General features: G+C 37.4%; 1 protein-coding gene across 1 annotated transcript in view; it reads right to left on the bottom strand.

Moving 5' to 3' along the window:
* CD2AP (CD2 associated protein) overlaps positions 1-23628 on the bottom strand; it is an 85233-nt gene extending 61605 nt beyond the window's left edge. The window contains exon 1 of the mRNA XM_052649357.1: positions 23577-23628. Within this exon, the coding sequence (XP_052505317.1) occupies positions 23577-23580 (4 nt within the window). The 5' untranslated portion in view covers positions 23581-23628. The remainder of the gene's footprint in view (positions 1-23576) is intronic.
* Between the last annotated feature and the right edge of the window lie 1315 nt (positions 23629-24943).

The raw sequence follows: 24943 nt of genomic DNA on the forward strand, positions 1-24943 counted from the left end.
GATTCCAGAAAAGAAAATAAAAAGGCAAAGCCACCTAAGTACTGAAGAAAAATGTATTCCATATTCAAGATATAACATTTTCAGACAGACAAGGACAAAGAAAATTAATTCCTACATATGCAATTTGGCCACCTGATGCAAAGAGCCGCCAACTCAATGGAAAAGACCAATGTTGGAAAAGACTGAAGGCAAAAGGAGAACAGGGCAGCAGAGGATGAGATGGCTAGATAGCATCACTGACTCAATGGACATGAATCTGAGCAAACTCCAGGAGACAGTAGAGAAGAGAGAAAACTGGCGGGCTGTAGACCACAGGGTCGCAGAGTCAGACACAACTCAGCAACTGAACAACACAAGACATAGGCAATTACATGTATTATCCGACAAAACAAGAACCAAAAGAGAGGGTACAAAATTCAAGAACCAGTGAAGCCAGTTTTAGAGCAAGAAAAGTTCTAAGACAGTAATTGTGCAACAGATCTAAGAAACAGTCTAGATGAAGCAGGAGACAGAAAGTTGAGCAAGTATTTGGGGGCAAAAAAGAAGCAAGAGCCAGACTGTGAAATTGTGTACTATCCTTAAGAATCTGGAATTCAGAGACAATAAAACTATAAGGAGAAGAAAAACTAAAGAGACTAGAAACTTCTGAAAAGGCAAAGAGCTATACAGTGTTGAAAATATAACCATCATATACACTACTTGGCTGCAAAATTACAAGTATTCACATGGTCATAACAACAAAGACTAGTTATTAATTTTAACATTGAAAACCAACCTATAACAAAACAAGAAGACTATGTTATGGTCACAGAACAAAATGTAAATATTAACAAGACTTCACATTATAGGATAAAGTAAATATTGGGGAGGTTGATAAAGAGAAAGGTAAATCTTCATCATACAAACTTCTAAGTCCAGAAATAATGTGTTAGTTGCTGAAAAAGAAATAGAAGTATAACTATAAAACTCAGAATTCAGAAAGGTATCCAAGAGAGAAATAAAACCGTATCGGGATAAACAAAGACCAGAAGTGAGATTACAAGTAAGCCATAAAATTAAAAAAAATAAAAAAAAAAATAAAAATTCAAAATTAAAAAAAAAAAAAACAAGTAAGCCAAATCTTTACCTATCATATCAGAAGGTTAAAAAACGCAAGTATCCAATCAGAGACAGCTACATAAACTTGTTATTTAGAAATACAAAAGCCAAAAAAATCAAAACTGAAAGATTAGCTAGTTCTAAGTTGTTTCCCTCCGGAGAACAGAGGAAGAGAACAGGAAGGCAAGGAAATACTGCTTTTCCATTGTTGTTGTTCAGTCGCTAAGCCATATCCAACTCTTGGTGACCCCATAAACTGTAATATGCCAGGCTCCTCTGTTTTTATAGCATATGCAGGTATTACTTCTATAAGATTTTTTTTTTTAACAAAGCACTAAGTATTAAAGGCGGCTTGTCCAATATTATTGTAAAGATGTTTATAACTCATGATTCTATGTTTCATAATTTAAAAGTTTATTGAGTCAAAGATAATTTATTTCTCCTAAAGAAAACACCATATGGTAAATAAGGTTAAATTCGTGCCCTTTTATTTTAACATCTGGCCACACCACGCAGCAGCACGTGGGATCTCAGTTCCCCAACTAGGCGCTGAACCCATGGGTTCATTGGGAGCACAGAGTCTTAACCACTGGACTGCCAGGAAGTCCTTCTTGCCCTTTTAAACATCTTTAATTAGGCTTGTAATATCATTCTAAATAATAAAGGTTATAAAACAAAGGTACTATAATAACTTATTTTTGTAAAAAGGGAAGAAACAAACATATGCACAGAAAAATATAAAGAGTTACATTCCAAAATGTTAACAGATGCCTGAAGGGATCTAAGATGCTGTTTGTTATCTCTTTTTAATATAATATTTCACCTTTAGTAAAGAATTAAGACTGGGGCGGAAGACTGGGATTTTGGGGTTGACACGTACTCATTGCTTTATTTAGAAGAGATAATCAATGAGGACCTACTATATAACAGCAGGAAACTCTGCTTGGTATTTATTCCGTAACAACTAAAAGAATCTGAAAAAGAATAGATACATGTAGATGTATAACTGAATCATTTTGCTGTTCACCTGAAACTAAAACAACATTGTTAATCAACTATACTCCAATTAAAAAAAAAATTAATCTCATCCGAAAGAGAGGATAGGACTTGGCCTCATTCTGATCTCTAGGAAGAGTTTTTTTGTTTATTGAGGGATTCTGAAGTTCCTCAGACACCTTCGTTACCTGAAGACTTCACCATACAATGTCATTATGGTGGGGCTTCAAACCCTGTTGCAGCTGTTCTACCTCTGGAAGAGCTAGACACTAAAAAAGTCAGTTACCTGGGCAGTCAACTATATCTTTCCAACAAAACTCCGGACACTAAGACTCGAGTGAGTTTCCGTAGTTGGCAATACTCTCCATGTTGTCACACATCCTCACCAGGACTTAACGCCATCCAAGACTTTAGAGAGAGAGACTGACGTGTCGGGTACCTTCCTGAAATCTGCCCCAGGCTTCCGTCCCCTTGGCCAACCTTAATCTGTGTCCTTTTACAATAGAATACCATCCCCAAGAGTATAACAGCTTTCAATGAGTTCTGCAAACCCAACCAACCAACTGTCAAATGTGAAGGCAGTTGTGGGAATCCCCAAAGTCTGCAGCTGTCATAAGTGAGAGCATTCTTAGAAACAGTAACCCATTGAAATACTGAAAAATCCTGAAATGATTTTTCTACAATAAACATACACTAGTTAGGTAAAAACAAGCTACTAGAAACACTCATGCTCACTAGACAGTATGCAACAATGATACGTGCAGAAAAGCTGGAACAGGTTAAATACAAGTTCATTTGATTCACAAGTCTGCTATACCAAGAATCAGTATCCTCCATATTGTGGAAATTCAAAAAACTCATTATTTTAAATTTCAAATTAAACAAAACTCTTTCACCACTTAGAACAATTGTATCTGACTGACTAAATTTATTTCTTCACTTTAAATGGTTGCTTAAAGTGAAGAAATACATGTTGACTAAAAACATTTGGAAGGAAAAAAATAAAAGGAAGAGAACATGGACATCCTGAACAACACTCCAGGATTACAAAAGGTATACAGACCCTGTCTGTCACTGATGCTCTTCCCCCTGACCTACTCTCCCACAAAACCTATCATTTAAGATGACACTTTCTGGTTGCGGATTATTCATTGTTCATTTCAATTGTGACTGCTTCTGAAAGAGAATGTAAAATTTAAATTTGGCTATGTAACAGTTTCTTTTTAAAGTGTGAAGAAAGCTATCCAATTTAAGCAGATATGACATTTTAGCATTTATCTGATCAGTAGGGTAATAAAGATTTTAAAACACAGCAACAAAGGACTCAAAATAAAAGAACACTAGATAATCTGCACCAAATCTCACAGGATGAAATGTAAAAACCCTGGATGAAATATAAAAATCACCTTCTTAGGAAGATTAAACGACTAAAAATGTAGCAATTTTATCAGATGAAATTGAAGTGAGCACTGGAAATCTACACATACAGTTTGAGACAGGACCCAAATAAATGCACCCAAGCACTGTACCCCAGTTTAACGTTATGTGGGTGACTCAGGAAACCTCACACCAAGACAAAAGAGAAGAAACCAGAACCCTCTACAACATCCAGAGACAAGGAAATATAAGCTGGCATGTAAAGCAAAAAAAAAAAAAAAGACTAAAATAAGTACCTAGGGAAACAAGAAATAACAAACATTTCAATGAATTCCAAATACTGAACGCATCACATACAGACTTTAAAATGATGGCATTTGCCATGTTCAGAGATATAAATTACAGCTTGGAAAAACTGACACAAAGCTGAATAGCACAGATGGTGAGAAAATCAACTTGAACCACAAAAGTATTCTAGAATTGAGAAGGACAATAACCAAAACTAGGAACTCAAGGATAAATTTTAAAGTATATTAGACAAGGCTGCAGAAAACTAGCTGAAAGGCAGATAGGTAAATAGAAACTAACCAAAATTAAGCCAAGGACAAAAATAGAGAAAATAGAGATGAGAATGTAACAGAAACAGAAGATATAGTAAACCAGTCTAACATATTTAATTGGCGTCCCAGAGGAAGAAAAAAAAAACTATCTGAAAAGTTAATAGCTATGAACTCACCAAACTGATCAAAGATATCAAACCACAGAGTCAAGAAGCAATTCCAAATGGAATAAACAAAAAGAAACCTGCAACTCAACACAGTAAATCTGCCAAATAGCACAGAGGAAAAAGAAAAAAATTCTCAGAAGAGACAAATTTTAAAAGGTTACCAAGGAAGCAACACTTAAAATGGGCTTCTCAGGAGCAACAGTGGAAGCCAGAAAGCAGCAGTTTCATATTTCCAAAATGCAGAAAGAAAATAGCTGCAAATCGTAAAATCTGAACCAGAGGGGAAAACTCCTTCAAAACACAAGAACAGACAAGCAAAAACGGAGTTTGCCACCCTGAAAGAAACTCTGAAGGTGTTCTCTGAGCACATCAGGAAAAGAGGAACACAGCCAATATCCAGAGAGAGATTCACTAAGTGAAGGGAGAGTGGTGAACACATAGGCAGATAAACACCGTGTAAAATAAAAACCTGACTCAGAATGGACTGAAGACTTACAACCTGAAACCATGAAACTCCTCACAGAAAACACCGGCTGTAGGCTCCTTGTCCTCAGTCCTGGGGAAGATTTTCTGGATATGACATCAAAAAGCAAAGGCAACGAGAGGAGAACCAAACAAGTGGAGCTGTATCAACCTAAAAGCTCCAGCACAGAAAGGAACTCGTCAGCAAAGTGAAAAGACAACCTACAGAATGGGAGAAAGTATCTGTAAATCATGTGTATTGAAAGGGATTAATAAGAACTCATACAACTTAAAAGCAAAGACACAAAAAGAAAAAGCTAACCAAAAAAAATCTGATTTAAAAATGGACAGAGAATCAGAAGAAACATTTTTCCAAAGAAGCCATACATACAGTCAACAGATCCAAGAAAAGGTACTCAACATCAGTAATCATCAGAGAAATTAAAATAAAAACTTCCAACTATAAAATAAGTAAGTCCTGGGAATGTAATGCACAGCATAGTGACTTTAATAAAACTATACTGCATATTTCAAAGTTGCTAAGAGAGTAAACCTTTCACAAGTTCCCATCACAAGAAAAAAAACTTTGTAACTATGTATGGTGACAGATCTTAGCTAGACTTACTCTGATGATCATTTCTCAAAACATATAAATAGCAAATCATTATGTTGTACACCTGAAATACACTGTTATATGACAGTTATACCCCAACAAAAAGCCTAAATAAGAAGCAGAAAACGGAGGAGGGAGGCTGATGAGGAAATTTAAAATATAGGAAGATTAAAATAATAACAGCTGTATAAATCAGGAGTTAAAGCAGCCTAAGACTCTTGCATGATACAAATGGAGAGTAAAAGCAATAATTAACATTAGATATTTAAAAGATAAACATGCATGTGTTAATCACTAAAATAATACAGTATAAAATGCCAGATCCCCACCCCACCAAAACAAAAAAACAAAAAAACTCGGTCTGCGATTTCAGTTTCAACATGAAAGAAGCTCGGAGACTGTCACACTCACCCTTACGAGAAAAAATTTAAACAAGCTAAACAATCAATGACTTTCCGTGGGCCCATCAGAGAAGTGAGGACAGGGGGTAAACCACCATCTCAAGATACAGAGACACAGGCACCTCCAGAGTCACAGTTAAGGTCTGCTAGATCATTCCAAGCGGAAAACACTGGCGTCATCAACTGGTATGAATACTGTATTAGTTTCCCAGGGCTAACATAGAAACTATCACAAGCTAGGTGACTTCAAACAATAAAACTTTTGAAATTCTTTCACGGTTACATTTTTGATGGCTGGAATACAAAATCAAGGTATCATCAGGGTTGGATCTTCCTGAAGACTGATGGAGAATTGCTCCATGCTCCTCTCTTGGCTTTTAGGGGCTGCCAGCAATCTCTGGCATTTCTCGGCTGGCATAATTCCAATCTCCGTTTCCATGGCCCTCCCCTTCTGTGTCTCTGTCTCAAATCTGCTTCTCCTTACTCTTAATAAGGATTCCAGTCACTGGATTTATGGCCAACCCTAAATCTAGGATATCATCTTAAGATCCATAGTTACCAGGGCAGGACTTAGACATAACATTTCGGGGCCAAAAAGTCAATCTACTACAAAAATTTAAAACACAAACTTTGATGAATTTCTGGAGGCCAAGTGTGAAACAGCCTAAGAGCAGAAAACTCCTAGGGACCACAGTATCAGCAGGCCCCCACCTTTTGTGGGTTTTACCTCCAGGAACCCCATCGGGTTCTCACAATGAAGAATCTATAAAGATCTCCTTGTGGTTCTGGCAAGGAGGAAAGGAAAAGCAGTCACTGTGAAATAACCACTAACCCAAACAAAGACCTGCTCTCCAGGAAAAAGACTTCACCAGGTCCTCAGTCCACCACTGGAAAGGGTATAACAGCATTTCTCTGATTCCAGTCCCCTCTTACCTTTCTGTCTCACACAGAGAAGCGGGGAGATAAGACATCACAGACCCAGGACAAAGACCCACCAAAAGTTTCATTTTAAGATTATAGGATGCTTCCTCTCCCCAGCACCTTACAACTACACTGATGGGGCTCCATTAATATAAGAGTTAATCTCCACTGAAAGCGTTTACATGATGCAGAGTCTACCTGAGAAGGAGTGCTTAGGGAAACCCAAGAGGGGGGGCAAAAACAAGGCCACGAAAGGAATCTGATGCCTCTGGCACCTACCAGCTGGAACGATGTTAAAGAGTACACTCCTTGACAGACTACTATAAAACTTCACACAAAAGGCCTATTAACCTCAGCTCCTTTTATCTAATACAGCATGTCCAACTTTCAACAAAAAACTACACATCATTCACTCAGAAGGCAAGAAAAACACAAAGACAAAGCAAGAGTTAAAGCCAGACTCAAGCATAACAAATTTTTTGAAATCAGATAATTTTAAATATGTTAAGGGTGATAATGGGAAAAAAAAAAAAAAAGGAGGTAAGCAAAGATGAGTAAGGTAAGCAGATAAAGACCCTAAGATAAGCAATCAAAAGGAAATGACAGAAATCAAAAAACACTGTAATAGAAATAAAGGATGCCACTGGTGGGTTCATCTACCAACTAGACACCACCACGAACAGAATCAAGATGTTTGAAGACAGATCAACAGAAACTTCTTGAACTAAAACATAAAAATAATATTCTTTTACAAAACAGAACATCCAAGTTCTGTTTCACCCAACAATTTCAAAAGATATAACATATGCATAACTGGAATATAAGAAAAGGAAAAAAGAAGAAACAAGACAAAAGAAATAAATGAAGTAATAATGGTGGAGAAGTTTCCAAAATTAGTAACCTATACCAGTGCCAAACCATACATCCAGGAAACTCAAAGGACAAAAAGAAAAGAGAAAAGCCTACACTTAAGTGTACCATATTCAAATCAAAGACCCAGAAACTCTTGAAAAAAGCCATAAGAAAAAAGCACCTGAACGACAGAGGAACAGAGGAAAGCATTGCAGCAGGACTCTCTCAGCAATGCTCAAGCAAGGAAGAAGTGGGGCAAACTATTTAGACTGTTGAAAGAAAAAACTGCCATCTGAGAATTCTATATTTAGTGAAATTGTCTTTCCAAAGAAAAGGATAAAGACTTTCTCACACGAACAAAAATAACAGACCTGCCATGAAAATGTTAACAGAAGTTCTTCAAATAGAAGGAAAATTATACAGGTCAAAAACTTGAATCTATAAATAAAGAGTAAAGGCAAAGGAATAAGTGAAGTAAAATAAAATCTTTTACTTTTATTATTCTTAATTTATCTAAAAGATTAGTTTAAATTGGTAACAGTAACAATGTACTGGGTGATTTTTAGCATATGGATAAATGAATGACGGCAATATCATAAAGGACACAGGAGTGGGGAATACTCTGGGATCTGCATTTGACATGAAGTGGGACAGTGCTATTTAAAGGTGAACTTAGATTAGTAATCAACATATACTGTAAACTCTAGAGCAACTACACTAAAAAAAAATTTTAAGTATAAAAGGACATAAATTTGAATAATATAAAATGTTCAACTGAAACCAGAGAAACAGAAAAATAGGGAAAAAACAATGAAATCAAAATTGGTTATTTGAAAAGGTCAATAAAATTGATAAATCTCTAAGAAGAATGATCAAGGGAAAAAAAGAGAGAGAAGACCCAGACTACCAATATTAAGAATTAAAAGGAGTATCACCAGAGACTTCACATTAATTTTTTAAATAATAAAACTATAAACAAGACACTGCCGTCTATGGGGTCGCACAGAGTCAGACACGACTGAAGTGACTTAGCAGCAGCAGCAGCAGCATAAGCAAGACACACATGAATCCGCAAAGCTTTAGTAGTTTGAGAGAGTCTGAATAACTATTTTTAAATTGAGTCTGTAGTTAAAAGCTTTCTAAAAAAAGAAATCCCGAGAGCCAGACGGCTTCCCCAGCAAAATTTAAAGAAGAAATCTCCCAATTCTACACCATGAGATACTGCTACACACCTATCAGAATGGCTAACATTAAAAAAAAAAAAAAAAACCCACACAAAGACATGAAGCAATTGATACTCTAATACACTGCTGGTGCCAATACACACACACACACACACACACACAAAGGTATATACGCTCAGGAAGAATTTGGAAGTTTCACACAAATAGACACTTACCATATGACTCCAAACTATACATACTCTGAAGAAGTAAAACTTATGTTGACATAAAAATCTATAAACAAATGTTTATAACAGCTCTGTTCTTAACTGCCACAAACTAGAAAAATCCCAAATGCTCTTCAATAGACAAATGGACTAAAAAAAAACTGGTACAGTCATCCAGTGAAATACCACTGTGATACAAAGTGCCTCTACTGATGCTGGAAATGATCCCAAGAAACAGAAAAGTTGTGACGCAAAAAAAAGTTGAATTATTTGATATGCGTCAGATTGAGATCTATAGCTACAATTGACCACTATTTCAAGATAAACAAATTCAGGGTAAGGACTATTATTAAATTAAAAAAATAAAAGACAGGAAATTTGTGAAGCTGTCACTCACTGCAGCTGTCCCAGACTGTGAAAACTTTGCACTTTTTACTCATATAAATGCAACTTTTAATTCAGGATTGCTATAAGAAAGGCATACCAACAGACTCTAGTACAATTCAAGAAAAACAGCAAAATCATTGCCTGAAAACTTAAAGCAAGAGGAAGATGAAGAATGTGAAGCTGGGAAAATTTAATGCCAGCAAAGGATAGTTTGATAATTTTAGAAAGAGGCTTGGCTTTAAAAATGTCAAGATAATTGGAGAAACAGCTTCTGCTGACCAAGAGACAGCAGCAGAGTTCTCATATGCCATTAAGAAAATCACTGAGGAGAAATGATATCTGTCTGAAAAGGTTTTTACTGCAGACAAAGGTGCCCTATTTTGGGGCGGGGGCGGAGGGCAGTCAAAAGAATATTTATTAGTGTAAAAAAAAGAGAGAGAGAGAGGGAGGAAGAGAAAGAAGCAAACACCAGGATTTAAGAGAGGAAGAGACTGGCTAACACCGTTTTGTGCAAATGCAGTTGGGTTTATGGTCCGGACTGCCCTCCTCTATAAAGCTACTAATTCTTGAGCCTTGAGGGAAAAGATAAACATCAGTTGCCAATCTTTTGGTTATAAAACAAGAAGGTCTGGATGAGAATCCAATCCAGAAAAAGGACTGGTTCCACTGACATATTCTCTAAGTCAGGAAGTATTTGGCCAGTGAAGAACTACTTTTTAAAGTTCTTCTTTTATTGGACAATGTCCCCTGGCCATTGTTATTGAACAACGACCTCATGAGTTCAGTAATGAAGGCGTTGGTTACCTATTTGTCCTCATACACAATGTCTCTAATTCAGCCTCTAGATCAGGGGGTCAAGGGACCTTTAAGGCTCATCATACATTAGGCTACAGAATAGGTTGGCAATACTTACAGAAGAGGACCCTGACAGAGAGATCATGAAGGTCTGGAAGGATTACACCACTCAAGATGCCACTGCTGTAACTTTTTTAAAAGCCATGAAAGCCATCAATCCTGAAACAAAAAACTCCCAGTGGGGAAAACCATGTCCAGATGTTGTACATGACTTAACAGCATTTACAACAGAGCCAGTCAAGGAAACCATGAGAGAGTATAGATACGGAAAAAAAAAAAATGTGGAGGATGAAGGGTTTCAAGACAGGGATCTTGCAGAAATTCAAGAGCTAACAGACAATATGCAACAGGAATTAATAGCAATGCTTCCAAAGATGACATAGAAACAGCAGTGCCAGAAACAGACTGACAGGAGATAATCTTGCAGAAGGGTGCTGATTATTCAAGACAGCTTTTGACTTCTTTTATGAGGTGGATCCTTCTATAATACAGGCAGTGAAACTAAACCAAGCTGTGAAAGAAGGATTGGTAACTACAGAAATGTTTTTAGAAAATGAAAAAGCAAAAAGAGTCAGACAAAAATTTTATCTCCATAATGTTACACCAAGCAGACCTGCCTCTCAGTACAACGAATTTCTCATTAAATTACTCTTTATTTTTGTCATCTTGCAGAATAAGAGCTGACTTTCCTATATTTTAGCCACTTAAAACCTTTATTCAAAAGTCCAACTTGAAACAATCCATGTTTTTTCCAGTAAAATTAACTTAATTCATTAAAAATCAGTTTGTCATATACATGTTAAAGTAGCATTCTATTTTTAATTTTTCTCAGATAATCAAACTATATTTAAAAAAAAAAAAACACTAGCATCTCACTTATTAGAGCTAAGTGAACCAGATCTTTCTGAAGTCAGTAAACTTCAAAATAAATTCATCCTAGATATCTGGGTATATTTTTTTGCCAATATACGAATAGCCCTTCTAACATCTAATATCGAAAATATGTATATTTAACTGGTGCATTCCACCAAGTGATCTCAAACAGCACTAGCACTGTTCTGGTTAACCCATCCAGCAATCCATTTCCAAAGCATCTCAAAAGATTGAATACCTCAAAGAAGCCTATCAGGATGAGCAATGAAAAATAAACCGGAGCCACAAGAGATTACAGAACACACAAAGAGATCTGCCAATTCAACACTCTAAAAAGAGATGCTGCAGAGTTGGGCCAGACTCAGCAGTCCAGTGGGATGTGAGAACTTAACCAAACTAGGCTTGTTCTTGGATATGCTATAAAAGTTCCAAGCCTAAAAATCTCAATGAAATGGATAAATTTCTATTTTAAAGAAAAACTAGTTACTCGAGAAATTTTTAGAAATCAACAGATCAATCCAGGAATAAAATCAGAAAGTGGTCTTAAAAAATGACTTCAGAAAAAGTTACTAAAGAAAGAAAAAAAACTTGTTTTAAAGGCTTTTGCAAAACTTCTATAGAACACAAAGTACGTCTACAAATCTTCATTATTTAAGAATAATCAGTATTTGAAATAATTTGAATGTTATTCAGACCAAAGACTGCACCCAAAAATGTACTCTCTCAAATAGAAATGGTTCTAAATAAAATATCAACAAAGGGAATTCAAATGCATAATTAGATAATTGGCTATTACAACTAAGCAAGGTCTATCATGGGATAGGTTTAATCCTGGAAAATCTAATTTGTCATATAAATAGATGTAATATGAAAAACCACATGATCTACAGATTCTAAAATAAGCATTAAATAAAAATTAGCCTTTGTGTATTAGTCTGTGTGAACCTGATCCCCCTGGCTGCAGTAAAAAGTCCACTGTGTGAGGTCTTAACCTCAAGCTTTGCCCCAGAAAACGTAAGTTTGGGGCTAAAACAGCAAGTCAGTGTCTCTCAGGACAACTAGATTTAGAACATATAAATTCAGAACTAATTTATATTAGGGCAGTGGTTCTCAACCAAGATAATTCTGCCCCATAGGGGACACTTTGGAATGTCTGGAGACATTTTTGGTGGTTAAAACTCAGGGAATTCTACTGGCATCTACTGGGTAGAGGTTAGGGATGCTGCTAAGCACCCATCAAAACACAGGATAGCCTCTCACCAAGTAGTTTCTGGCCCCAAATGTCAACACAAAACCGCCACAAAACTGTGTATAAGGGTAACACACTACATACAGATTTTCATCTCATACCATATCCCACAGTTCTAACTGAGTAAAACAGAACTCTTCACACACACACACTCAAACAAAAGGAAGTAGACAGGCAGGAGAGAAGGAAATGGAAGCAAATATCAAAATTATAGAGAAAGAAGAAATTTCTAAACTAAAGCAAACAAACTGAAAACTGGGAAGACTAATAATTGAAAGTATTTATAAGAACCAAAAAGACAACTATGAAAACCCAGAATGATAATGAAGTAAAAGAAAGTGAAGTATTTAAAAGTACACTAAACCACTCTAAGAATTTAATCCTCAAAAAAAATTTTTTATATAACAACTTGATTGCAAGAAGAAATGAGGTGGGGGGTAGTTCTGGTGGAATATGTTTTAAACACTTAAGTTGAAAATATTGATATTTTTAAAACAAAAATATCTGAAAACTAAGCTTAAAACTCTTAAAAATCCCTAATTTTTTAAAAGATCATGCACAGAAGTATTTAAGATAATAACACTATAAAAGTTGTGACTGTTCTGCACTAATAATTCCATATTTTTTTGATAATGAAATACCATCTAATGAAGAAATAATGTAACAATTCACACAAATTCCAAATAGGTTTGAGCAGTACGAGCATTCACTAGGGAATGTTTACTTTGGTTTGGATTAATAAAATACAGATAAATAGCACAACAGCATCATCTAACTGGGTATGTCAAATTAACCTTATTTACATTATAACACCTATATAATTATAGGACCTAACTTTATTTATATTATAGCAACTATTATAGTAATAACCTTTATTAAGGTCAAAATATAGAAAGTTACACAAAAATGAACAGAAACATACTTCCCTATAAGCTTTATTGCCAAAGAAGTAGCTGTATGATAAAAAATACTTAAACGGTTCCAACTCTTATTTCCTACTCATTTTTAGTATTTTCAGTTACTTTCAGGGTTAATTTTTTTGTAACCATAAACCAAACATCTTTACCAGAAATTTATTTCCAGGACTATCTTCACCATAAATGGAGAAATGAAAAAACTACTGTCCTACTCTATGTGACATTATGAACTGCAGCGTAACAGGCTTCCCTGTCCTTCACTATCTCCTGGAGTTTGTTCCAACTCAAGTCCTTTGAATCAGTGATGCCATCCAACATCTCATCCTCTGTCGTCCCCTTCCCCTGTTGCCCTCAATCTTTCCCAGCATTAGAGTTTTATCCAGTGAGTCAGCTCTTTGCATCAGGTGGCCAAAGTATTTGGAGCTTCAGCATTAGTCCTTCCAATGAATATTCAGTGTTCATTTCCTTTAGGATTGACTGGTTTGATCTCCTTGCTATCCAAGGGACTCTCAAGAATCTTCTCATCATCACAATTCAAAAGCATCAATTCCTCAGCATTCAGCCTTCTTTATGGTCCAACTCTCACATCTGTACATGGCTACTGGAAAAACCATAGATTTGACTATATGTCAGCAAAGTGATGTCTCTGCTTAATATGCTGTCTAGGTTTGTCTTAGCTTTTCTTCCAAGGAGCAAATGTCTTTTAATTTCATGGCTGCAATCACTGTCCACAGTGATTCTGGAGCCCAAGAAAGTAAAGTTTGTCACTGTTTCCATTGTTTCCCCATCTATTTGCCATGAAGTGATAGGATTGGATGCCATGATCTTAGTTTTCTGAAAGCTGAGTTTTAAGCCAGCTTTTTCACTCTCCTCTTTCACCCTCATCAAGAGGCTCTTAGTTCCTCTTCACTTTCCACCATCAGAGTGGTATCATCTGCATATCTGAGGTTGTTGGTATTTCTCCTGGCAATCTACATTCCACCTTGTGATTCATCTAGTCTGGCATTTTGCAACCTTTTAGCTATATGCATAATATTAGAATTTCTATAATTTACTTCCTCAAGCTTGTTAAACACAGAACTGATAATCAGCATTTCTTAGAGCAGATAAATAAATGCTGTCGTTCTTCAGATATCACACACAAAACCCATCTCTCCTTTCTGTATTTCACATAGAGTGTGAAAAGTATGCAAAGTATCATATACTTTTACCATATAGTAAAAGAGAAGAAAAGAAAATGTGGTATAAAGAAGCTTTTACATAGCACTGCATTCCTTTAAACATTACTAAATCAGATCAATAGGTGACAGACACCCAAAAAACAACCTTAAGCAAAGTTTAAAAACGAAAAAGGATTTCACTCTCACAAAAATTAAGAATTAGCCCAAAACAAATTATCATGTGCATGTGATGTCTCCTCCCAAAATAATAAATCCTAAAAACAACAAATCTACAAAATCTATCTAAAAAGCAAATAAGTTGGAAAATTCAATTATTCTTCAGATTTTTAATCCACTATTAACTCTGAAAAAACACTAGAAATTAATTTTAAGCACATTTGAAGCCAGATTTTTAAAAATACCAATAAATTTTTATCGAGAAATTTTGTAGAACTCACCCCCTCAAAAAAAAAATAAATAAATCCTATGATTCCCCTATTATTGACGGATAAATGAGTAAAAGACCAAGGTGTCATACAGTTAAAATGTAAGTCTTTTGAGAGAAAATATTAACCCAAATACATGAACAATGTTTAAATTAATTCACAATTTTTAGGTAATAATATTTAAATTTGTTCATTTTTAAACCACATTAGGGGGTTTCCATGAGAATTTATACTTGTTATTTAATCAAAAATAATTAAATATCTAATAAAAAAACTAATTGGTAAAGGCCAAAAATGGTTTATTTACATAAACCCTACAATAGTTCAATTCCTTACATAACTATTTATAATTGCATAGTACTTATAAAATGTTTTCACATACACTCTCACTAGATTCACAAAAGCCTTTAAGATTTACATTCTAAAACTGCATCATCTAGTCAGTAACCACTAGCCACAGGTAATATGAAGCACTTGAATCATGGCTAGTCCAAACTGAGATAAATGTGTGATACATACTAGATTCCAAAGACAAAAAAAAGTATACAAATTAATGACTTTTATATTGAACATGTAGAAAAAAACATCCAAAACATTTAATTTCACCTTTCCTGTATTTTCTAACACAGCGACTAGAAAAATTTTAATTATATATGTAATGTATCAATTTAGTATGCCTCAAAGAATGTATGTATAGCTGCTTCATAATACCCATTTAAGATGATATAATTTTATAGTTCAACAACATTGTTCAAGTTAAACAAACTTTTGGAAGCAAATTAAGCCTTTATACCTAAATTTATTTAACAGGATAAATTGGAGAATCATAAAGAAATATCTCTCAACTGAAAAATAAGCAATTTCCCCTTTATTTAGTAGAAATATGTTACCTCATTGTAACATTCATGGAGTAGGCAAGCTGCAGACCCACCTGACAAGATGTTTAATATCCTTGATTACTGATTCTCTACTAAAGGGACTTAAAGAGTCTCAGTGAGTCATACAGGAAAGATTAAAGAGTTCACAGTTGACCCCTGAACAACACAGGGGTTAGGAGGGCCAATCTTCCTCACAGTTGAAAATTTAAATATAATTTTTAGTCAGCTCTTTGGACCAGCAGTTCTGCATTCACAAATTCAACCAACCGCAGATCCTATAGTACTGAGACATTTACTACTGAAAAAAATCTATATATAAGTGGACCTGGGAAGCTCAAACCAACGGTCAACTGTTTTTTAAAAACAAAGTGAGACCTCATCCACTCCAATTACTCCAAATTAAAACACTATTGAATCACAAACTTGGTGAACACACAGCAAGCTCCGAATTTTCTGCGAGTTACTAAGAGTATTACGTTTTTTTAATAGTATAAAATAAGTTATGGGGTCTCTGGCATACATAAGCTCCAGGCAAGTAAGATTATTACATATAAAAGAGAGTAATAATATAGGAATTTTTATTTAGGCTTTAAACTGTGAGGTTCTCATCGTAAGTTCAGCTGGGTTACATAGCTGTGAGGTTCTAATAGTAAATTCAGTTGGGTTGCATAGAATATAAGAAATTTAGGCAATTTTTGCGGGAAAGAGGTTACCTAGAAATTTAAAATATAGCCTTTACATTTCCATGACATTCATTCTGAAAATTCATTGACAGATTTGTTTTCATCATGTAAGGTAATTTTTTTAACTGCTTCAAAAAAGTGTGCTTGATAAAAAATGGTCTAATTAAGAGGTAAGGAAAAAATGGAGTCTTCATCTTAAATACCTCAAACACATGCACACGTACACACACATGCACACTCCAAAGCAGCAAGGCGCAATACTCATCAGGCTACATTCTGCTGCAGCAGAGCTGGAGCTTTAATTAAAGTCTAATTAAAAAAAAAAACATTCTAACTATTAAGTCTAACAACAATTAGGAAAAAAATGTAGAAGAGTATACATCTGAAAGTGTGTTAGTTGCTCAGTCGTGACCGACTCTTTGTGAACCCATGGACTGCAGTCTGCCAGGCTCCTCTGCCTATGGAATTCTCCAGCCAAGAATACTGCAGTGGGCTGCCACGCCCTCCTCCAGGGGATCTTCCTGAACCTGACCCAGGGATTCAATCTGGGTCTCCTACATTGCAGGCAGATACTTTACCATCTGAGCCACTAGGGAAGCCCATACATTTGAAAGACCAACTTTAAATATGTTTCCTAAAATCATTACACGCTGCTACAAATATATGAAATTCGACATTTATAAACCAAACAACTTGGAATTTGATTATTTTAACAATCATGATAAATACATATACTGTAAGAATAGAACTCTGATAATTAACAAAGTCAGCCTAGATGTTAAGTAAATTCTGACCTTCTCAGTACCGGGGGCACTGATAGACACTAAGGTTAGTACAGTTTTAGTACTTCAGGTAAAAGGATCTTGAAGAAAACAGTTCGAATGAAGGTGTGCTTCACTCTAAAGGTTCAGTACCAGGAGGAGAGAAAAAAATATCCTGGCTACTGTCAAGGACTCATGACGTCATTGGTCAAATGAGGAGAAATGAACAAATCCTATTTGCCTTCCAATGCAGGAATCTATATCCTGATTTTCCTTATACTTCTATTATATTTTGACATTTCTGACACTGATACTTTCTTAATGTACGAAATTCCCTTTCTAAATGGATTTCTGGTCATCTGTGAGCTAAGTTTTATTCCTATTATGGTAAGTCTTATTCCTTTCACAACACTCAGCCATCCCAACCCACTGATGACACTCCTCCTATCACAACACTCAGCCATCCCAACCCACTGATGACACTCATCAACAACTGGAGGGAAGGAGACATGGGAGCATTTACATCAGAACCTCCTGTGTGAAATTTTTTAAATCCAAACGACTTCAATAATATGCCCAACCTCTAACACTGCTGTAAACCACTATATGTGTACATGTCCCAATATTCCTAGCATCGAACATGCCATTAATCACATTCCTCTCATTAAGACAGATACTTCTGGATTTATCTCTCACTGAAAGCTCTTTTCTTTGACAAAATGTGGCCTTGAGACAGAACCTTTCTCTTAATGTTGGTGGTAACTGTTACTGTTACCACACTTAAAGTATTTTTCCACTGGGAACTCCTAGTGATTAGATGTCACAGTCACTCCCTAAGAATTACCTGGACACTGGATCATCAAAAAGAACCAGAGCTACGTGGCACTAAAATGGTCACTGGAATTCAGGATCCTACGTTAGTCATCTCTGCTTTGAAACTTAGTTGAGAAATAAAATGTGATCATGAAGGCAAATGGAATAAGGAAACAAAATTTTAAAGATTAAAAACACAAGTCTACTGGAGGCAATGGAAAAGAATGATGTGGTATAATGAGATTCCAGGAAAGAGTTCATAAAACTGCCATGTCTGACACTAGATCAACATTTTAAGCTAGATATCATTTTAGAATAATGAATACTTAAACAGTAGAGTTACTTGTAAGAGTAAGAGCTCCTTTAAATACAAACAACCAGTAAAACATGCTTTCAGTTGAAATAAAAGAATCAAAGAATAGAACATTCAGGCAACTGAGGTCTTCAGAAACTATCAAACAAAACCCAAGAAACAGAAAAGAGGTAATGTCATTTAGTCCAAAAGAAGAAACATTTAGACCCTAGAAAGAAAATACCTAACTCACCTGGGGCTAAAACCAAGTAATTATAACTAAAAACTGAAAGTATAGCACAGTCTTGGGTCAGAGAAGCCCTAGTAGGATTATGAAGGGAACTCTATACGCTTACCAGTAGTGATAAAAAACTGTCAACTATTATGAGCATCTATCCAGCATAAACAAACCTAAAAGAAAGCTGTGGATAACATGGAGTGGGGGAGTATGAGGGAGGGCTGAAAAGGGCAGATATACCCTACTAAAAAACAAAGCAAAACCAAGAAAGGTCATTCTAATAACTAACCTAATACCACTTCAGTGAAATTGTTCAGGAATAAACAATTAGTAGTACTTTCAAGTTTCTTGTGGCTTACTCTATTATTTATTATTATATTGGCAGCTAAAACTACTTAAAACTGTTAAGCGCTATGCACTTGTTTCTCAAACAGAAGGGTATGCTGAAATTTTGTAATCTGCTTTGTCTTGGGTGAGAAAGGAGAGGAACAGGTGAAAAAAGCAGCCCAAAAAAAAAAAAAAAAAGGCAGATGTATCAAATCCCTGAGACCAAGTAAACAGAGGAAGTGCTAAACTGTGGGCAAGAAATATCCTCAAGCACTGAGACAGAAAATCTCCTTTCATCCCAGTTACCCAGAACAACTTGTAACACACACAGATTCAGCTACTGATGCAGTGCCAAGCAGAAAATAAGTAAGATCAACAGTTTAAGAGTTCAGTTACCTTGTCAATACTACTGCCTGGCTCATCCTAAACAATCCAATAACCAAGCTCCTACTTTTGTTCCCAGGAACAAATAGCTTATCTTGTATCTCTCATAAGAAATCTGGATCTTGACTGGTTTTGTTTCTCCCGTGCTAGCTCTCTAAAGCCTACTGCTAAAACCCATTTCCTCCCTTTTCCAGGACACCAGTCTGAACCTCTCCAGGGTGCCCGCTGCTCGCCACCATGCCAAGCCGGCCACCTCCACCTGTCTGTGCACTGGCTTTTGCTACACTGTATCCCCCGTGCTGAGACGCTAACTATAGGCATACAGGGACCTTCACCCAGATTTCCGAGGCCAGTGTTCTGGCCTCTCCATTGAGAAAGAACTAATTCCACTTGAGGTAAACCTGCCTAATAGTTGGGTATCAAATTTTACAGTTAATAAGGTCACAGACCCATCATAATGATTACCAATTTACCTAAATTTCAATCACATCATATTAAGTTTTATTCTTCTTTCTTTTTTGAACACAAACTCCAAAAGCTTTCAGATCTTTCACAACTTGCACCAGTTTACAGCTTCTGCAGCTGTCCTGCTCCCACCCAAATCAAGAATCTTCACCTCTTTCTTTGCCTCTCTTCAACCTCTTGACATGACACCACTTTTAAAACACACTAAAAATGGTATCATACTTAAAAGGTATCTCACAGAGGATATTCCAAGACACAGAAGAGGAGGGAAAAAAAAAAAATCACAGATTGGATTACTTACAAATAAAAACTTGAAGGTATTTTCGATTGACAATATGGAATGAACCAAAAGCACTTCACGTTTTATCTTTATCTTAAATGTTCTAAAATTTAGATCATCTTATTAGGTTAATAAGACATCATCTTACTTGTCCAACCCCTCATTTAGAGAGATACATGGCAAACTTCAAGCTGGTTTTTATGGAAAAACATATTATGAATGTGTATTTTCATCCTAAATGTGATTTTATGGAATTATATCTATCCGAATTTGAAGCACTTAAGACAAATCTGATTACAAGTACTTACTAATTAAAGAATACAACTGATTATTTACTAGGATTCAAGTTTGAAACAAAATTTCCTAATATTCCACTTTCGTGTTCTGGATTAGTTTAATTGAAGCAAATCCTGAAATTAAAAGGTGAGCTACTAGCAGGCAATTTCTAGTTGCCCTTACTTATCTGGGTGAATCAAGATTTTCTTCAAACACTGAGCCAAAGAAATACATCACTCTATTATAGAAATGCACATATTATCTCTAAACCAACTGTGTATTTCTGTCCATTAACTGCCTCATAATTTAAACATATTGACTTGTTATATGTCATATGTGAAAAGTTCATAAATTTATTTAAAATTAAGAAATATCAAGTCCTTAAAATCCACTTATTTTTTCAAAAATAAGAAGTTACATATAGTAACACTTTGTGCCAATTGCTGTCTTATTCCACTCCAAAATGCAGATCTCTACTTTTCCAATAAGAAATATAGTATTGTCTTTCCATCTCGCTAACACTCTCCCCAAATTCTTTCCCAAAGAATGCCTCAAATTTCCTTATAAGCTTTCTTCCACATTTAACCAAATGCAGAAACTAAAAACAGTGCTTAAGTTTAAGATAAAATTCAAGTAAGTCTCTATGAGCACTCATCCCACTTAGTTTTCCCTACTCTACTAACCTTACTACCAACACTGGACTTTCTCGCAGTATATACTGAATGTTGAAGGTTACCTATTTCTGCATTGGTACAAAATCGTTTCATCCCACTGATCTTTAAAGATAATAATATGCTTCCAAAAAGGTCAAACATTGAGCATTATTTTTTTCAAGTTGGTGCAAGAATTGGGAAAACTTATTTGAAAACTTTTATTTTATTCATTTATTTCATTATTTGAAAATGAAAATCACAGCAACCAACACTGGCACTGTTCTAAGCATTTTACAAGTATTAACTCACTCAATCCTCCTAATAACCTGAGGTTGATAGTTTTATCGCATTTATAGATTAAGAAACTAAAGCTGTCACAACAGCTCGTAGACAGAAGAACAAAGATTTGACTTTAAACTGTCCCAGTTCAGAGCCCATGCTTTTAACTCTAGCTGTACCACCTAAATGTCAAGAAGCATCACTTAACAGGTGTCCAAGTTACTTCAAAGTGAAGAAATTACAGATTTTTCATTTCGTGATAAATTAGATAAAATACCATGTAAATATTTTAAGCTATCATCTTTTTTTTTTCCTGGCCATGCTGCAGGGCTTGTAGGATGTTTATTCCCCGACCAGGGACTGAACCAGGGCCCTTGGCAGTGAGGCTCAGATCCCTAACCACTGGACCACCAGGGAATCCTTAAACTGTCATCTTAAGCCATAAGAAATTAAGACTTATGACAGCAAAATCAAGCACCTTAGACTTATATTAAAGAAAACACTCCTTAAATGATTTTGATAGTTTTATTATGAATATATGACCAATAAATTTAAAGTATACATTCATCTGACAAATACCTTTCAAAAATTAACTGCACATGCCCCCAAGTAACCAAACTTTAAAACACATTCTGGACAGTCCAGTTGAGTACGCAAACATCACACTGTACTAAGATAATATGGCAGAACTCACCTAAGCAGAACACAGCAAAGTCACTGAGTGAAGGCCTCTGGACAACCAAAATAGACACTCCAATGTGCAAGGATGGACACTCACTATTCTCAAAAGATCTCACACACTAAACAAGGGTCAACTCATTTTTTCTCTTCGCAGAATTACAAATTTGATTTCCGTAGGAAAAAAATGGTGTAGAAAAACTGGTGGAGATGGTGAAGGGGGACACTGATCACAGTAATAAGCACATCCAACAGCAAAGCATGAAAAATACTAACTCCAAAATGCAAAGAAATCTGATCAGAAGTCCTATATACAATCCAACAGATAGATCCTCAACAAACCACAGTAACTGAAGGTCACAAATGATGACCGTAGGTCATCAAAAGATTTAATTATACTCGCATCCTATTTAAAACAGAAAAGAATTACACATTTAATTTTAGTATGATCTGCACTCAAAGTGGTTTTATAATTTGAAGCTTAAAGGATAAACCCTTAATTACCCAGTAAGCTCAACTAATCAATTAGAAATTCACTGGAAAGTCCCAAGTAACAAAGGTTTTACTGTTTCTAAGTTTAAGAGCACTTTGTGCACAAAAGTTACCTGAAAGCAAAAGGGAGGCCTTATAAAAGTATAAAGTCTAGGAAAACACAGAAGAGCTACTGCAACTGTCTATAAACACTATGCTTAAAGCATTTCCCACAAGACAATGTGTGGGCAGTAGGTGCCACATCAGCAGTCCTGTGTTTGTCCTGCTTCTAAATCATTTGTTAGTCTCATGAATTATTAATTTCAGTTAATAGTTTGTTGAGATGAAGCAGTACCAACTCCTTCCTGAACTGCAAAAAGTGAGAGCGTCCTTCTGACTACAGAACCAACGCTGGGATTACTCTTACAGAGCATGCATATGCCTTATGGTGACACAGCTTGATTTTTTTTAAAGTTCTCTTTTAAACTGCTATTTCATTTTCAAAGGATTGCGGGAGATAGCGCCTAGCCCACATCGAACTTTTGTTATCAAAATAATTGTTACACTACTCAACAAAACTCCCTTTCAAACCAGACTGCAACACATTCCTTCTCTAGCTCCAAACAAAACTTTAAAGCACACTGTAAATAACATATAAGGCCTTGTACTTTTCTCCCCTTCTAGCGAGGAAGTCTAACTCCAAACAGGAAACTGCTTCTCAAAGGGTTCAACGCAGAAATCCTACTAAACTCCAATCCAGTTCTCAGGAAGAGATTTAATATTTAAGTACCAACACACTTGCCTGGGTAGAAACGGAGCAAATACTCAAGCTTTCCTGCCCTTGAGATACCCCTTGAAAGTTTCAGGCTTGGGGGGGCGGGGGTAGAATGCCTTTTCTAACAAACCAAAAAAGTGTTTTAAAAGGCCAATCTCTAAAAAAGGTTCGCACAAGATAGAGAAGTTGAAAGTGCTACGCGGTCAAGTTTTTCGATCATCCTTCCCCCATCCCACCAGGATCTGGGACCAAAGGGGCTGGGTAAGGAGGAAGTTCGGTGCTGAGTGGAGCTGGGCGGGGGGCGAAGTGATCGGACCGCCCCCCACCCATCCCCTCACCTTTCCCGAGACCAGGAAAAGAGGTGGCGGAAAAGCACAAGCCGGGAAAAGCACCCTGGGGCCCCGCAACCAGCTCCTCCGCGAGATGAGCCAGGTGGAAGGCAGAGCGAGAGGGGACACAGGGAGCGGGCCGTCTGGCAGCGCAGGGACCGACCCCCACCCCCACTCCCGACCCCTCCCCGCCGAAATCGAGAAAGGGAGCCGCCTCCCCGAACCCGGAAAGTCGGAGCGGATGGCGAGGAGCGCACTCGAGTCCCTTACCCATGCTGGGGGCTCCGGCGGGGAGCAGCCCGGCGCCCGCTGCTCCTCCTCCTCCCGCTGCTCGCGCGGCCGCTCCGGCGGCAGGAGGCGGGCCCTCCCCTCGGCTCTAGCCCGGCTGAGCTCAGGCGGGACAAGGAGGAGCCTCCATCCGCCCGCGGCGCTCCCCGGCCAGTCCGGTCCCCACGGCCCGCAAGGAACAGGCGGAGGCTGCGGCTCCTCACTCGTGGCGGCCGGAGGGCCCTCCCCCGCCCGCCCAGCCGGCGGTTTTCCCACCCCCGGTCGCTCCTGCCACGGGGCGGGACCTGCTGGTTCGTCCTGGCCGTCGGCTACAACGCAGAGCGCCAGCCCAGCCCCGGAGCCCGCCCCTGGCAGCTCCGTCGGCGCCCGCCGTCCTCGAACGCGACGCCAAAGAGTGAGGTGGAGACCGGGACAGAGGCCGGGAAGGTGCCGGGAGCAGGGCCGGGAGGAGGAAAATCTCGCGAGACTCCCAAGGCCACCCTGCCCCGCCCCCGTGCGTTCCGACTCACCGCCCGGCTGGGGCTGCTGCCAGGTGCGGTGACGTCACGGCCGGGGCTCACGCCGCCCGCGTCCAGGTGCGCAGAGCGGATGAGGGAGACAGGCGGCGGAGCTGCGGTCACTTCTCTGCCTTGAGGTTCGAAGCAGCTGGGACGGGAGTTTTGTGTGGTTTGTCGCCTCCGATGGATTCAAAAAGGTTTTGCTGATTGGCAAAGTGAGCCTGGGCTGCCCCACTTTGCACTGTATTTTTTTTTTTTTTTGCAGTACGGCAGGCATCGGGGGACCTGAAAGAGACCGCGAAAGAGACGTGCAAGAGTACAGAGAAAGAGAGAACCCACTTTCTTTCGACCTTTAGAGACCCAGCTGCAAACAGGACCTGCGGTTTACCTTGCAAAGTGCTGTATGAATTAGAAGCATTTCTTCATCGAAAAAAAAAATCATAGGCACAGAATAAATTCTTTTACAGGATTCAATTAGTGGGTTCCTTTAGTTTCTGTTTGCTGAAGGCAACTTTCTATTTTCTGTTTTGAAAATATAAATTGCTACCTGATGGGGAGCAGGGCGGGATAGTCATAATTTGAAATATTGGCTGGTATTTTTTTTTTCTAGCCGCAATATGAAGAAGAGCATAGGACTTATTGTAATCAGACGTTAAAACGGAGTACAACCCTATGGTCCTTGCCCCCACCCCGAACCCCGGAAACCATGTCCTCTGCCTACCTTTTGTCTGGGGAAAACTTTAGTCAAAGAATAAGTTTAATCAGAGAAGTGAGAAACGCAGAAACAAAACCGCCAAAGGAGACTAAATAATGTAGTTATTAGGCATAGTCAAGGACCTTTAATTCTTCCTC

Source organism: Budorcas taxicolor, chromosome 11 (genome assembly GCF_023091745.1).
Source record: "Budorcas taxicolor isolate Tak-1 chromosome 11, Takin1.1, whole genome shotgun sequence".
NCBI lineage: Eukaryota > Metazoa > Chordata > Mammalia > Artiodactyla > Bovidae > Budorcas > Budorcas taxicolor.